This window comes from Panthera uncia (assembly GCF_023721935.1).
Source record: "Panthera uncia isolate 11264 chromosome D3 unlocalized genomic scaffold, Puncia_PCG_1.0 HiC_scaffold_8, whole genome shotgun sequence".
In the NCBI taxonomy this organism is placed as follows: Eukaryota; Metazoa; Chordata; class Mammalia; order Carnivora; family Felidae; genus Panthera; species Panthera uncia.
The window spans coordinates 37,356,892-37,373,595 of NW_026057586.1; the positions used below are offsets into that span (position 1 = coordinate 37,356,892).

Below are 16,704 nucleotides of genomic sequence, written 5' to 3' on the forward strand. Positions count from 1 at the left end.
CCTGATAGATTTTGGATATTTTAACTTCATTTTTAGTGGTTTGGGGTTTCTCTAAAATGCACTGCAAGCCCTTGGCTACAGCACAGAAGTACTTGGGGTGCTTGTTAAAATGCAGATTTTAGGCTTCACATCTGGAGATCCTGGTTTGCCAGGTCAAGGGTCCTAAGAATCTGCATTTTTAAGCAGCCCCACAGGAGATACATGCGTATGGTCCACAGTTTGAGGCAACTACTGCCTAAAATAAGAGACCTCTTCTGTACCCTACGGATTAACATGATTTAAGCAAACACAACTAAACAAACAAACAAACAAACACACACGTGACCCTCTGTAGTACAGAGATCATAGTAAAACCTGTTTCAGAGCAGAAAGGAACCTTTAAACCTACTTTATTCTTCTGAACAAATCATCAGCCTTGTAACCTTAGGTAGCCAGGGAGTCCTCTTAATGACAATTATCTGTTCGGTAGGGAGCCAAATGGTTTCCACAGGTGTGCCATCAACCCATGCTTGATAGCAATGTGGGTACAAATGGTTGCAAAATGCATACCAGTGCTTGAAGATAACTGTAGAAGAATCTTTCCAAAATTCTGCTTAAAATTTTGTTGAATTCGCCTTACTACAAATCTGAAAGATCTGCAGAGAAACTACATATATTACTCAAACATCTATTGCATCTATTACGACTCTATCTAAAAATCCTAAATGGCCCCTCATTGCATTTGCTAGCAAAACCTCTCCGTGGTCATCAGAGAGAAAGCTGTTAGGGGGCTCCTTTACTACCTAACTCCTTCCTTCTGGCCTCTTTTCTATATAACCAACCCCGTTCCCCTTATCCACATGTGCATACACCCACTTTGAGAGTAAGACACATTCCTGTCTTTGCCCCTAGCAGTTGCAAACTGATTTTCATTCCCCCTAAAAGGAGCATTTCTGAGGCAACAGTTATGTGCCAGGTGCTGTGGAGAAACGAACTCCAAGCAATTACGAGGCTGAAGGGATCTGGGTTAGTAACAAGGGAACGAACCGCTAACGACAGTTTTTCCCCAGCAAGTCAAAACTAAAACACCGGAGTGCTCCAGAATGCACAGCAAGAAGAGTGCCATCAAATCTGAGTGGAGATCTGCAGCTGAGTTAGATGCAACAGGGGTTGTTTCTGACTGTGGCTGTGGGAGTCATTTCAACAGACCAACAATATATACCTCGCACGTTCTCACAGTCCAAGCTAGCTTTTCTTAGCTTGTGCTCAAGGGCAAAGAACTGGCTGGTGAGCATCCATTATCGACCTCACAAATCACAGGACTTGTTTGAGGCCTGGGCACAGAGAGGGGGAGTAAGGTAATGCGTAGGTTCCAGCCAACCTCACTGTCCTCCTTGGGGGACAAATGATCACGGGAGAAGAGGTGTCAATAGTAGTGAAAGACTGTCCTCTGGTCTGTTCTCAAATCTTGACCTGGAGAAAGGAGAATATATTCCCTGGGAGGCATTGGACTCAGGCTTATCTGCGGGTGACCACTGGGGGCTTTCCAAATTCTGGCTACACTTCATGAAATCCTTTTACACATGACCCCCTAGGAAAGACAGGAGAAGGTCTTTCTGTTGCACAGACAGCACTACGGCAGCTAAACCTGCTAACTCCCTTGTATCTGTTATGCCTTGTGGAATTTCACATGAACACAGTTCAGGAATATTTTCTAACACCATTTTTATGTCAGAGCCAGGGAGGAAATCTCTTACCTGTAAGTTCACAAGTAGAATACACTTCCTATTTCCAAAGGAAGACTATTTCTTTGATAAACATTCCAAGAATGAATTACTTTATCAGTGGCACGTTTTTGTAACATGCTCCTGCTTTATCATCGATGTTAAATCTTAATTACTTTTTTCTTAAACTCAACATCTATTCCCCACAGACCTACTTTATACCAAGCATGGTGCCACCTTAGGCATCTGACAAAGAATAAAACACAGTCCTGTCCTCAAGGACTCCTGGTTCCTTCAGAGGAGTGGGAGCTGGACCTTCTGGCACAGTGTGGTTAAGTGTTACTCTGGAAGAGTGGGCACCGTGTTTTGGGGGAATCTGGGAAACCCTTCCGAGGGACAACAACTGAGTTGGATTTTAAAGTGTCGATGAGATTTTAACATGAATGAAAAGAACAAGAAAGACTTTCTCAGCAAAAGAAGCATGAAAACAAGTTATGGGATGCAAAAGGCCATCTGTAGGGAACAAAGAGTATTTTGTGGGACTGAGGCACCGGGGGAGGGGGAGCAGGCAGGATGGGGGGCACGTAGATGTAGAAACTGAGGAGACAGGATGCAGCAAGAACAGAAAGGACTTTATCAGCCATGCAAAAGAATGAATTTTATCCTATAGGAAGGACAACATGGTGTCCAGGTTTTTAAAGAAGGGGTTATAAGACCCAACTTGTGTTTTAGGAACGCAAGAGTGGTGGCTGATGGGATGAGAGATAAGAAGCCTATAAATCCAATTACAAGGCATTACAGAAACCGTTCATAATATGCATTGGGACGCCTCTATGCTCTTAGATGCCCGTTATCATCCCCCCTCCGACACACACACATTTTTTAGTTATATCTGAGTTTTGTCCCTTTAATTATGTATCAATACTGATAATTCTTTTTTCCCCACCCAAGATGTATCATCTGTGGTTCATAAACTAATATTCCAGATAATAGCAGTAAACATTTAGGTAAATACAGGCTTAATAAAATAATCTCTTACCTGAACAAAGCTGTTCCACTTTTGTGTAGTTTAAAGATACTATGTCATTAACCCATGCGATGATGTCATGTCTGCTCATAGTCTCTTGGGTTATCGAGGTAGAATACACATTGACCGCCATTCCCCAACTAGAAAAAGACAAACAAGGAAAAAATTAACTCCGGAACATAAAAGATACCCATTTCAAGGTCAGGAACCCTGGTCCAGACTCTAAAATGTCTGCTTTGGCTGAGTCTTTTCTCTTCTTTCTCTCTCTTCTACATATTTGTTATGATACCATTAAATTTCATGTGTTGTTCATGCAGTATTATCCCACACCTCCCCCCCCCCCCCCGGACTCCCATGTTTTTTAGGTTCTGAGATACCGATTTTTCTGATGTAATTTAAAGTCTCATTTTCATCCTTAAGTCTATGTGTGGTATTAAAAAGGTCCCTAACCGTGTGCGCTACAGTCCCCTTTATCTTGTACACAACTTCACTGTACTTTCATTACAAGCATCTGCAAACAGTGCCTCCTCCTGCACTCCTCTTTGGGGATGTAAATGGGAGCTCCACTGTATCCAGTTGGTCAGGCTAAAAACACAACACCCATTCTTGCCTCCTCCGTCTCCCTCACCACCACATCCAATCCACCAGCAAATTCTACTGGCTCTACCTTCCAAGTATTTTCAAACTTTGGTCAATGCTCACCTGATGTTTGGCAATAGTCTTTTCACTGGCCTCCCAACTTGCACCCTTGCCCCCTCACCACGTGTTCTCAACACAGCAGCCAGAGCTATCCTACTGGCAAAAATCAGATGCTTTCTCTTAATTTAAAACCTTCCAGGCGCTCCTGGGTGGCTCAGTCAATTGAGTGTCCAACACTTGATTTTTGGCTCAGGTCATGATCCCAGGGTCATGGGACTGAGTCCTGCATCAGGCTCCTTGCTGAGCATGGAGCCTGCTAAAGATTTTCTCTCTCCCTCTCTCTGTCCCCTCCCCTGCTTGTGTGCTCTCTAAAAAAAATAAATAAATAAAAATCCTCCACTGGTTGCTCATCTCAGAGCACAATCTGAAGTTCTTACCAAGCTTTACAAGGCTTTCTACATTCTGCTCCCAGTCACTGTCTCTCACTCCACTCCATCCAGACCAGCCTTGTGACTCTGGCTTGGACTCTCCTCACTTCCTCCTCAAGGCTTTTGCATTTGCTATGGCTGCAGCCAGGACCATTCCCCAGTTTTGAGGTGCACTCTCCCTCATTTCTTTCAAGCTCCCCTCAATGCCACTTCATTAAGGGGCATCATCATTATCTCCTATTCTTTTTATCTATTCGCAGACACAGGACAGAAGCTCCATGGGGACAGGGATTTTGTCCATTTTATTCTTTGTATACCCCTGGTGCCTAGTCCAGTTCAGACAGAGTAGGCTTTCGATAAAATTGCTGAATGCAGGCATGTGCTCCCCGACTCCCCCCATCCCATGTAAGATAAGCAGGGCAGTAGGTAAGCTACAAACTTACTTTTTTTAATCAGCTTTAAAGAAAACCCACTTCAGAAACAGGCTTCATATAGGTTTCATTAGAAAAAAATTCTCACCTAGCATTCTCTCTCTCTCAAAGCTTTGGACAAAGCCTTTACAAAAAGTATAAAAACATTTGAATAATTTGAAAGACATGTACTGCCTAACTGCATAGATCTCCCCTTTATGAAACTGGGAAAGAAGACTAATGTTAATATATTTCTCTGACCATTTCATGATACCGATTTCCCCAACTTTTCATCAGAGTGGCATATACAGAAAAGGTTTTGTTCAAAATATTTTGTTATCTATAGTTTTGTGTCATTGGTTTTTACAGCTGTTCACACCAAATTCAATTGAAGTAGAGACTTTTCCCATATACCCACCCTCTGTCCCCCCACACACACAGCCTCCCCTACTATCAACATCCCACACCAGCTGGTACATTTATTACAATCAACGAACCTACACTGATACATCATTATCACCCAAAGTCCATAGTTTACATTAGGGTTCACTCTTGGTGTCCTATATTTTATGGGTTTTCACACATATATGACGTGTAACCACTATTGTAGTGTTGCACGGAGTAGTTTAGGGAAACACAACACCCACCTAAAAATCCTCTGCTCCGCTGATTCATAACTTCCTCCCACCAATCCCTGACAGCCACTGATCTTTTTACTGTTTCCATGGTTTTCCCTTTCCCAGAATATCATACAGTTGGAATCATACAGCATGTAGCCTTTTCAGATTGGCTTCTTTCACTTAGTGATGTGCGTTTAAGGCTCCTTCACGTCTTTTCATGGCCTGACAGCTCATCTCTTTTGAGCTCTGTTACACTGTGTGAAGGCACCACTCACTCACTGAAGGTCATCTTGGTTGCTTTCAAATTTTGGCAATTATGAATAAAGCTGCTACAGACATCCATGTGCAGGCTTTTGTTTGGAAATAAGTTTTCAATTCATTTGGATAAATACCAAAAAGCCCTACTGATGGAATATATGATAAGAATGTTTACTTTGATAAGAAATTGCTAAAATGTCTTCCAAAGTGGCTGTGCCCATTTTGCATTCCCACCAGCCATCAATGAGAGTTCCTGTTGATCCACATTCCCACCAGCATTTGGTGCTGTCAGTGTTTTAAATTTTTTTTTTTTTAACGTTTAGTTATTATTGAGACAGAGACATAGAGCGTGAGCAGGGGAGGGGTAGAGATGGGGGGAGACACAGAATCTGAAGCAGGCTCCAGGCTCTGTGCTGTCAGCACGATGTGGGGCTCGAACCCATGAACCGTGAGATCATGACCTGACACCAAGTGGGTCGCCTAACCAACTGAGCCACCCAGGCGCCCCTGTCAGTGTTTTAGATTTTGGCATTCTAACAGCTGTACTCTAGTAAAAGAATTTTAATGTTTAAACCTGGTTGAAACCTTGTGATTTTACTAGTTCTGTGCAACATATTAACACTTGACATAATTTTATGCAAAATGTGTGCATAAACTTTCATTTTGAAAAATTATATATATATAAATCCTATTTTGAAAGTTTTTGAACATATGAAAGTAGACAGAACAGAATAACAAACCAGTTGTCTTCACTTCTTGGCTTCAACAATTACTAATATTGGCCAATCCTACTCCATTTAAGCTACAGTCAATACTCTCCATCCCAAAGCCTACCCTCCATTCCCCACGCCAGTCTATTTTGAAGTAAATACCAAGCTTATCATTTTGTGTACAAGTATTTCAGTATGTGTCTCTAAAAGATAAGGACATTTGAAAAAAACTTCAAATAGCATTATCACATCTAAAAGTAAAAATAATTTCTTAATATCAAATATGCATCATCTTATAATTTCTTCTCCATTTCTAACATATACATGTAAACATATATGTAAATATAAACATATATACATATAAACATATACATATAAATTAAAAAAATATACATATATACATAGTTGAAGGAAGTGGGTTGTCTTGTACAGTTTCACAATCTGGATTTTGCTCACTGCATGCCATTCTATAAATGGGTCATTTGATCTAGAGGCCAGATATGATTCAAGTTCTAATTGGGGGTTTGGAGGCAGGACTACTTACTTGCAGTGTTTGAACTTCCATCAGGAGGCACATAATGTCTGACTCCTTTTGGGATATTGTTAACCATTAATGACATTTGTTTAGAGACTTCAAAGTGATATTCTGTCACTCATTTTTGATTTACTACCTAGCATAATTCTACAAAGAGAAATTTCCCCTCTGAGGTACTGGTCATATTAACAAATGATTCGCTTTATTGACCATTTTTTTCAAAACAACGAGGTAGTTCTCTAATAGTCTCCCAACATGACTAATGAGGTTTTTAATTCTGAAGTATAATTAGGAACTCCTAGCAAGTAGGTTTCAATCCACGTTTCAACCCACCACAGTCTATGTCTTTACTGATGTGTAAGCTTGTAAGAACTTATTCAAGCTGGTTTCTGAGTTCTGCTGACAAAGTCCTGGGAGTCTCTGATAACTTCTTTGCTTTCTGGGATGGCAAAATGTTCCAGGCCCAACTTGGACATTTCTCACCTTAGGCCTAAAACCAGGAATTTCTCCAAGCGTTCCTTCTTTCTTTAGTCACAAAAGGTAGAGATAAATATTTTTAAGCACGGCGATATATGACAGAAAAATCTCGTTTTACACAAAAATTTTTGAATTTATAAAAGGCTTCTATTTGGAGTGCTTATTAAGCCTACAGCAATAAAGATCTGCTTTCTACTTGCAGTGCGAAAGATTTTATTTTTAAATAAAAATATTCATCCATCCCCAGAAGCACTCTTATCTCTAAAATTCTCTTCCCCTGAAGACCTAAAACAAAAAACAAAACCTCACGATACTGGCATTTCAGATAATGTGACCATTGTTACTACTTTTATACAACATATGAAAGGTTTTTGAGTTTCTGGTTAATAACGTGTGTTGTTTTAGTCTATCATTTATTACACAAAATCATTTGCTTTTAATACCTAGTCAACTTTGTATGACTATGTAAATTATGTAAAATCTCAGTAGAGATAATTCAAAATTTAGAACATTTTGAACTGCTTAATTTTCTTTTACAGGTATAACTTTTGGCAGTTGATGTATGTTTCTGATGGCTTCTTCTTTAGGCAGTACTGCAAAGCTTTTGCTTTACCATGCAATGTATTGTTGCAGGATGAGGCATCGGGGTCCAGAATTGTGCTAGGTGACATCTAGCCAAATTGGGACAATATTTTTGGTCCAGATGATTTAAAAACAACCAACCACAAAGCAGGAGCAATACTGTCAGGTCTGTGTTTTAGACAGATAATCTATATACAAGTGAGTAGAGATGTTCTGTGGTTTCCTAACAGAAATGTGCAACAAAGGAACAGGTAGCCATGAGAAGAGGGAAGCAGGTCATTCATTTGCTACAAGTGCTGTCAATGAATCACATCTCCTCTGGGTGTTTCTTGATAACATTCACCTAAGGGGAACAATCTTTCATATCTAAATAAACAATCTTTCATATCTACAAAAGCAAGTAAAATTGGGAAGACCAGACAAACAATGAAATAGCACCTGATTTTTGCTTCAGAAAAACTGTTAATCAGTTACTAGACTCACCACTCTAGCCTCTGCCACATCCCCTCTCTAACCAACACAGCTGCAGTCCCCAGAATCAACTCACCCCACCCCCAACAGTGACAGTAAGAGCAACCGGCACTAGGGGACCTGTGGGAAAAGCAGAATGGAGGGCAGACCAAGAGTGAGGGTGAGGGAAGGAAGGTTAAGTTTTCCTTCTTTCCTTCCTTCTTTTTTTTTTTTTTAAAGTAAGCTCTACACCCAGTGTGGGGCTTGAACTCATGATCCCAAGATCAAGTGTCACATGCTCTACCGACTCAGAAAGCCAGAAGCTTCTATTAGGTTTTCTAAAATAAAACAACGACAATGCATCAAATAAATAGATTTCCATACCTACTTCAAACTAATAGCCATGGAACCATACAGATAATTTCTATTTACAATCCATGCTGAGTAGAATATTTTTATCTACCTTCCTCCAAATGTCACCAAGATACTCACAATTCATTTCACTTTGTGGTTGTCTTTTGCTCCCTTTATTAGTTCTCATCTCAAGGTGCAAAGCCTTCTGATTTTTGAGGCAGAGTGCTGGGTCCAGGCCCCCTCTCCGCAGAAGGGCTGGTGCTCTTCCTAACCCCTAGGAAGTGAGGTGGCTCCAAAATGCAAAAAGAATTCCATTCCTGCTTTGCCATCCATGCTTTGCTCTTCCCAATTCCTTCAGCTCCCACTTTTCCTACAGGCGCAACTTCAACATATTCAAGCCTAATTTATTCAGGTGACCACACAGTTCACGGAAGGAAACTGATCTTCCAAGTATTAAACTCAGGGCTGGTGAGAGTGTATTTACTGGTCTTAGCTTTTCTGTGGACACATTCTAAAATCCTAAGATTTCATTATAATTTTTTCACTGTCAATCTAGATTACAATACACAAGTACCAGCTCCTGATTATTCAGAAATGTTTGGATAACACAAGGAATTTTTCTATTATTTTTAAATGATTTCATGCTCCCATTTTGATCCTTGAAAGAATCCTATGAGGAAAGCAGGGCAGGAATTATAGTCTTCCCTGACAAATGTGGATACCCAGTCTTTCTGAAGGTAGGAGTTAAAATAATTCATACAAGACACTGATGAATGAAATTGAAAAAGATCCCGACAAATGGAGAGATATTCTTGGACTGGAAGAATATTGTTAAGATGCCCATACTACCCAAAGCAATCTACAGGTTCAATGCAATTCCAATGGCATTTTTTACAGAACTAGAACATAAAAAATTGTATGGATGCACACAAGACCCCAAATAGCCAAAGCAATCTTGAGAAAGAGGAATAAAGCCCGAGGTCTCATGCCCCCTGGTTTCAAACTATATCGCAAAGCTATATTAATCCAAACAGAATAGTAATGGTATAAAAACAGACACATACGGGCCCCTGGGTGGCTCAGTTGGTTGGGCGTTCGACTTTGGCTCAGGTCCTGATCTCACAGGTTGTGAGTTTGAGCCCCACAGTGGGCTCGCTGCTATCAGCACAGAGCCCACTTAGGATCGATCCTCTGCTCATGCTCTCTCAAAAATAAACATTAAACAAAATTTTTTAGGGGTCTGGGTGATTCAGTTGGTTAAGTGTCCGACTTTGGCCCAGGTCATGATCTCGTGGTTTGTGAGTTTGAGCCCCACCTCGGGCTCCATGCTGAGAGCTCGGAGCCTGGAGCCTGCTTTGGATTCTGTGTCTCCAACTCTCTGCCCCTGCCCCACTTGTGCTGTGTCTCTATCAAAAATAAATAAAGTGTAAAAAAAAAATTTTTTTTAATTTTTTAAAAAAAGACACATAAAGCAATGGAACAGAATAGGGAGCCCAGAAATAAACCTACACATATATGTATGATCAATTAATTTAAGACAAAAGAGGTAAGACTATACAACAGGGAAAGACCATCTCTTCTATGAATGGTGATGGGAAAACTGGACAGCTACTTGCAAATGAAACTGGACCACTACCTTACCCATATACAAAAATTAACTTACAATGGATTACAGAGTTGAATATGGGATGTGAAACCATGAAGCTCCTAGAAGAAAACAGGTGGTAAGCTTGTTGGTCTTAATGTTTTTTTCAGATCTGACTCCAAAGACAAGGACCACAAAAGCAATGATAGCTGAGTGTAACTACATAAAACTAAAAAGCGTCTGCACAACAAAGCAAACCATCAACAAAATGAGAAGGCAATCTACTGAATGGGAGAAGACATTTGTAAATGAATTAAGCAATAAGGGGTTAATATCCAAAATATATCAAGAACTTCTACAACTAAGTAACAACAAACTAATCCAATTAAAAAATGGGCAGAGGAACTGAATAGACATTCCTTCTCCAAGGCATACAGATGACCAACAGGCACACGGAAAGGTACTCCACCTTTTTGATGATGCCCACCATAAATCGTCAGGGAAATGAAAATCAAAACCACAATAAGATATCACTGCACGCCGGGGCACCTGGGTGGCTCAGTCGGTTTAGCGTCAGACTTCAGCTCAGGTCATGATCTCGCAATTTGTGAGTTTCGGCCCCATGTCGGGCTCTGTGCCAACAGCTCAGAGCCCGGAGCCTGCTTTGGATTCTATGTCTCCCTCTCTCTGCCCTCCCCCATTCGTGCTCTGTCTCTCTCCCTCTCTCAAAAATAAACAAAAACATTAAAAACATTTTTTAAAAAGGTATCACTGCACACCTGTTAGAATGGCCAGCGTCATAAAGACAAGAAATAACAAGTGTTGATGAAGACGTGGAGAAAAGGGATCCACACACAGTGTTGGTGGGCATCAACTGGCGCAGCCACCATGGAAAATAGTATGGAGTTCCTCAAAAAATTAAAAATAGAACTATCATATGATCCAGCAATTCCACTTCTGGGTGGTTAGCCAAAGAATACAAAAACACTAATTTGAAAAGACACATGCACCCCTATGTTCACTGCAACATTACTTATAATAGCCCAGACATGGAACAATCTAAGTGTCCATGAATCTTAACGATGTGATGATACACACATACACGCACACACCAGAGCTACTCAGCCACAAAAAAGGAAATCTTGTCGTTTGTGACAACATGGATGGACTATGAGAGTTTCACACTAAGTCAGACAGAAAAGACAAACAATTTCACTTATAAGAATGATTGACAAATGATTTCACTTCTAAGAAAACAAAACCCAGACTCATAGAGTGAACACAGTGATAACTGCTACATGGGAAAGAGGGGGTGCCTGTGAAATGGGTCAAGGGGGTCAGGAGGTACAAATTTCCAGTTATAAGTCCTGGGGATGTAATATATGGCATGGGGAATACAGTTAATAATACTGTACTAATTCTGCACAGTGACAGATAATACCTAGACTTCCAACTGACCCAGCCAGGCACCCCTCAAAATACTAATTTTAAAGTTTACTAATTTCCAAAGACTCAGTCAAGAAATATAAATGGCTAAGAAAGGTAAGTAATACCAAATTCTACAAAATAAAGAGAATACACTGTGCAAGGTTTATTCTGTTTGGATCGTCAGCATGTCTTCTACACAGAAACAACAGTTTATTCTTCCATAACCTGCAATCTGGCCTCCGGGCCAGAAACACTTCTCTTTGTGCCATCCGTGCAGAAAAGGAAGCCCTCTACTTGGTGGCTTTCAGTCAGATTTTTAACCAGATCACTGTGTGTTTAAAACCTAGTAAGTACAGCACCACTGAAAGTAGACAGAAGACAATTCTGAAGCACGATGGTCTTTGGGACACCATATTTTGACTGGCATTTAAATTTTAAAATGAACTCGCATTCACTGTTCCTACTTAAAAATAAACCAATAACCACAATATATTAATACACGGTTTTCATGATATTTGGAGGGTCTTTCTGCAAAGCTGGCTATGAATCTATTTTGCAATCAGGAGAAAGAAAAACACAGAAAAACAGAAATCCCTGTGTACCTCCAGCACACAAAGTCACAGTTCTGACTTGCCCATGGAGAGTGCCTTCAGAAAAAGGACAGCCTCAGGCCGGGGCCAATGTGTTGATTTTGTCTCTGTATTCAACACGTGGTGGTGGGCAGGGCACAAAGAAGTACAGCCAGTCTATGCTTTGCAGCCGTTATTCAGCCATATAAATTAGAAAGTGCATTTCTGCTTACTGAAACAAAAGGAATTTTATGGGACAGACTTGAGTTCGCCTACTGAGCAAAGCCTGGATAAAGACTTGGCAAGCCCCACACCATGGAAATCAAAGCATGAATTTTATCACCTTACCAGTTATGGGCCCTTAAACCCATTACAAAATATCCTACAATTTTGTTGTCCAAGAATAAATTTGGCAAGGTTTGTGAATTATTGCAGAGGAGCGTCTCTCTAAATTTTGACAAATACAGAAGATGTCCTCTAGCATCATGTGTGGCCCTTAAGTGAAATTATTTCTTCCATAATTCATTTTCTCTCTGGGCCCCAACCTAACCCTTACAAATAAATCACAGCCATACGTGGGGGGTGGGGGTGGGAGGCAGCGAGTTTCCTCATTTCCTCCCTTCACACATGGACCGATCACTCCCTTTTGAAGGAAATAGTGTTTCTTTGGGCAAGGCTCAGGATAAGCCAGGTGTCCCAGGATCCTGGCTCTGGTCCTGTTTTGGGTGTGCGGCTATAAGGAGAGGAGTCTGAGAAATTAATTTTGGAAAGGAAGCATGTGGAACTTATTTTGATTTTGATTTCTTCCCCCTACAACTAACGTCTGAGTCTGCCAGGCTTCCCAAGTTTAGACACGACCATCTGCAGAAGAACAGCCCTCTCTAAGTGGTTGACTACTGTAGTCTGCTGCTCTGGTAAGGAGGCTCCGTTTGGCTTAGATTGAACCCAAACCCATTCTGAAGCAGAACCATTAAAGCACCTTCCTGACTTAAGTTACCTTCTTCATGCCACTGACTACAGGAGTCTGAATGCAACTGGAAACTTCACATGCAACATAAAAGGTTCTGAAAATTCAACCCACTCTATGCCAATACATTCCATTCACACATTTTATACTGACATCTGACAGCTATACCCATATTTGTGACCGTCTGTCTTCTCTCTCATAACAATCTCTATTTGCAACACGCTCCCCCATCACTGGGAGAATATACCTCTACCAGTCTAGGCTAAACACATGCAATGCACCCTTCACCCTGTTTCACATAAATGAAAACAAAGAGCAGCCTGGGAAAGAGGTACAAAGAATAATGGGGGTTTTTCTTTCACCTGAGAAACTTACTTTAGTTTGAGCACATAAGGATTCCTGAAGCCCTTATAATAATCCATAACCCAAGTGGTTTCCTCAATGACATTTAAAGATTTCACTGCTTCACAGGAAGCCATGTCCCGCTGACCAGGTATTAATGTTCATTTCAAAGTGTCTCAGAAGTCGTTTGTACCATGTCTCCATATGTGCCAAGGTGGAAGAAGCACCAGGGAGCCATAAGAACACCTTTTGTTTACCAACCATTGGACTTACACGTGGTCCAGGTCAAGGCCTCACTTTTAGTTCTTGTCTCACATGATGGGTGGGTCTACTCTGCCTTCAGTTTTTAAGGTTTGTCAAGGTTGGCCTGTTCCTACTACCAGGTAAAGAAAGGGTGGGGGTGGGGGTATGTAACTTCAAACACACTTGCAAACATAGCTTTTGATTCAGAAGTAATTTTGTGTCCTTTTAACAGAAATGGCCATTTTGCAAATACTTCAAAGGATTCACAAATACCATAAACGTTTACAAAGAGATTTAGCCAATCGTTGGCTCTATTTCCTTCTCTTACAAGTGGCATCATTCTAAAATAACCTATAAATATTTTGAAAACATGAAGCCCAAGGAAGAAACCCCAAGTTTTCTTCCAAGACCACTTCTGCATTAGAATCTGTGTTATCAACTCAATCTGAGGGGAAAAAGAGATTCAGTTCCACAGCAGACACTTAAATCAGGGAGTTTTCATTTGAAAAGCCTTGTATCAACACGACACGATTCTGCCTGAGTGCCTCCTTCCTGGCTCCCTCTCTAACAAAAGGCGGATGTGAAATCTCCCGTGGCTGTCCCTCATAATGAACTGGGCATCAGCAGGGAGTGACGTGTAAATGTGTCCCCTGAACCAGAAACTTCCCTGCTTTTCAGCTGTGCATAATTCATTCTCTAGATTCAATACCATGAGGAGTAGGATTTAAACATTCCACCAAGGAAAGACTATCTCCAGATAATTCTCAATTCATCACTTTCTCTTCACTTGTGACCTGAAATGTGGGGGCAGGGACACACTATTTGTATGAGGAGGGAGATCAGGACCTGGTGAAGCTAGAGTCAAAGAGGGTATCTCTGAAAGACAAACCTTGACAAGATGAAATCTCCCTGGAGAGACATCAGAGAAACCATATTGAGTTTCATTTAAAATTGGGTATTAGAGCTTCCATTTAACTTGTGGAGTAACTGACGGATGCATGAATTGTAGGGCTGGGATGAGAATTTAAGAGGTCATTTATTGTCTTCAGGTAATAATAACACACTTAAGCCGCTGTGGGCAGATGTGCATCTGTTTTATTTTTACGGGGCTCTGTGACTGTTATGGGATTAGACACACAACACAAGACTAACTCCTCCAGGCACGGACCCTCCCTGGAGAGCTCCACCAGCCTGAGAAGCAGAGCTGAGCGCAGTACTGACCCCAGACAAGGACGACAGAAACACCAGGACATGGCCACAATGATAAAACACACATATTCTGTTAAAACGGATACTGCGATGTATTTTCTCAAGATTAGGCTATTCACCACGTAGAGCCGGTGAAGAAAACCAACGAAAGGAAAACTTTACTATTAAGCTGCTTGGAGCAAACATGAGTTTTATCAGAGGCCGGAGTTGCCTGCTTGTTATTCCAGGCTTTTCTAGGCAGCCCCCCGCAATTATTAATGTGTTCTTCGGTATCAGTCACCACTCAATAATAATGCTTTTAATGTGTGCACAAAGTTTCACTTAGTCTGACACTCTGAAGTCTTAACTCTAGCTAATAACTGCCACCTCTCAGTAAATATGAACAGAAAATACTCTTTTCTTTCATGATGCTCCTATCTTTTACAATTAACTGTTACTTTTAAAAACAGATTCAATTTGCTCTTGCCGTATCACCACCATGTATCCCAAGTACAATTTTTTTCTGAGAGAGAGAATGCTCCAGGGCATGTGTATGAGTGCGGAGGGGGAGGGAATGACTATATATTTTTTTTAACATTTATTTATTTTTGAGAGAGAGACAGAGTGTGAGCAAGGCAAGGGCAGAGAGAGGGAGACACAGAATCTGAAGCAGGCTCCAGGCTCTGAGCTGTCAGCACAGAGCCTGATGTGGCGCTTGAACTCACGGACCACGAGATCATGACCTGAGCCGAAGTCTACGCTTAACCAACAGAGCCACCCAGGTGCCCCAAGAGAGAATGACTATCTTAAGCAGGCTCCACACCCAGCGCAAAGGCTGATGCAGGGCTCAATCCTACGACCCTGGGATCATGACCTGAGCCAAAATCAGGAGTCAGACACTTAACTGACTTAGCCACCCAGGTGTCCCCCAAGTACCTTTTTTTAAAAAATAGAATGATTAAGGGGCACTTGGGTGGCTCAGTTGGTTAAGGGTCTGACTTCGGCGTAGGTCATGATCTCATGGGTTCATGAGTTTGAGCCCTGTGTCGGGCTCTGTGTTGACAGCTTGGAGCCTGGAGCCTGCTTTGGATTCTGGGTCTCCTTCTCTCTCTGCCCCTCTCCCCCGCTCACAATCTCTCTGTTGAAATAAACATTAAAAAAAATTTAAAAATAGAATGATTAAAAGATTTCTCCAATCACCTGTGAAAGGAGTTTCTATAACTAGCCTTGAAAATCCACCTCCATTGTGACAGCCATGTCATTACCTGCCTGAACCCCATTAGATACTATTCAGTAGGTGCCTGACTTAGCCTGAGTGCCCACAATATTCTAAGTAGACAAAACAAATAAATACGACTTTCAAAACAGCATATATATGTTTTGATGTTTTTAAACTTGGAATTAATGAGTCAATAGTTATAGCCTTGAAATGACTTGGAAACTTGGCTTTTATCCCAAGAATGAAGAAATTTTTGAATTCTAAAACAGTTCTTGGTGGCATGTGTGATGTTCACCGATATGAAACTCAGCTGCATATAACAAAAGAGTAAAAGGCCACGGCCTTACACACACACACACACACACACACACACACACACACACACACACACCAGGCATACATTTCTTCTTATGCTCAGAAGTGCAGATGATTACAGCTGATTCTATTTGCCTAAATGTCCATCTGTTTCAAACAGTGGGTGGCTTGGTCCATGCTCTGAAAATAATTTCAATGACCCAGAGCTCATTCCCATGCCACAGCGCTTGGCTGGTTTCCTCAGGGCACCAACTTTTGCTCAGTGCTCCCCCTTACCCCCGCCCCCAACTTGGCTCCCAGTCCATCCACTCGTTCTTGACCATATGCCTTCTGTTTATTTTCCCAGCCCTACTTGGCCCTGTTCCCTCTCACCCTGACCTTAGCTCTCTCCCATGATCCAAGTCATTGCCAGTCAGGTCCCAAGTGCCCCTACCACTCCCCCCAGCATAACCCCAGGCCAACCCTTTAGGGCATGGGTGAAGCACCCACCATGGAGGACGATCATGCTCAGTCATTAATCCATCATGCATACTATTAGGTGCATAAGATATACCAAAGAGTATGTGATGGATATGCCAACACTAGGCAAAGTTGTGTGTTAGGTAAATTGTTTTCTTTGGTATTGTCCATCTCCCCCCTTCCAGATTCCTAGCTA

General features: G+C 41.4%; 1 protein-coding gene across 6 annotated transcripts in view; it reads right to left on the reverse strand.

Annotated features, from left to right (window-relative positions):
- MAPRE2 (microtubule associated protein RP/EB family member 2) overlaps positions 1 to 16,704 on the reverse strand; it is a 157,743-nt gene that overhangs the window by 64,269 nt on the left and 76,770 nt on the right. For all 6 annotated transcript variants that reach the window (XM_049620224.1, XM_049620221.1, XM_049620223.1 and 3 more), the window contains one exon: positions 2,743 to 2,870. In XM_049620224.1, coding sequence (XP_049476181.1) covers positions 2,743 to 2,863 — 121 coding nt within the window. In that variant the 5' untranslated portion in view covers positions 2,864 to 2,870. The remainder of the gene's footprint in view (positions 1 to 2,742; positions 2,871 to 16,704) is intronic.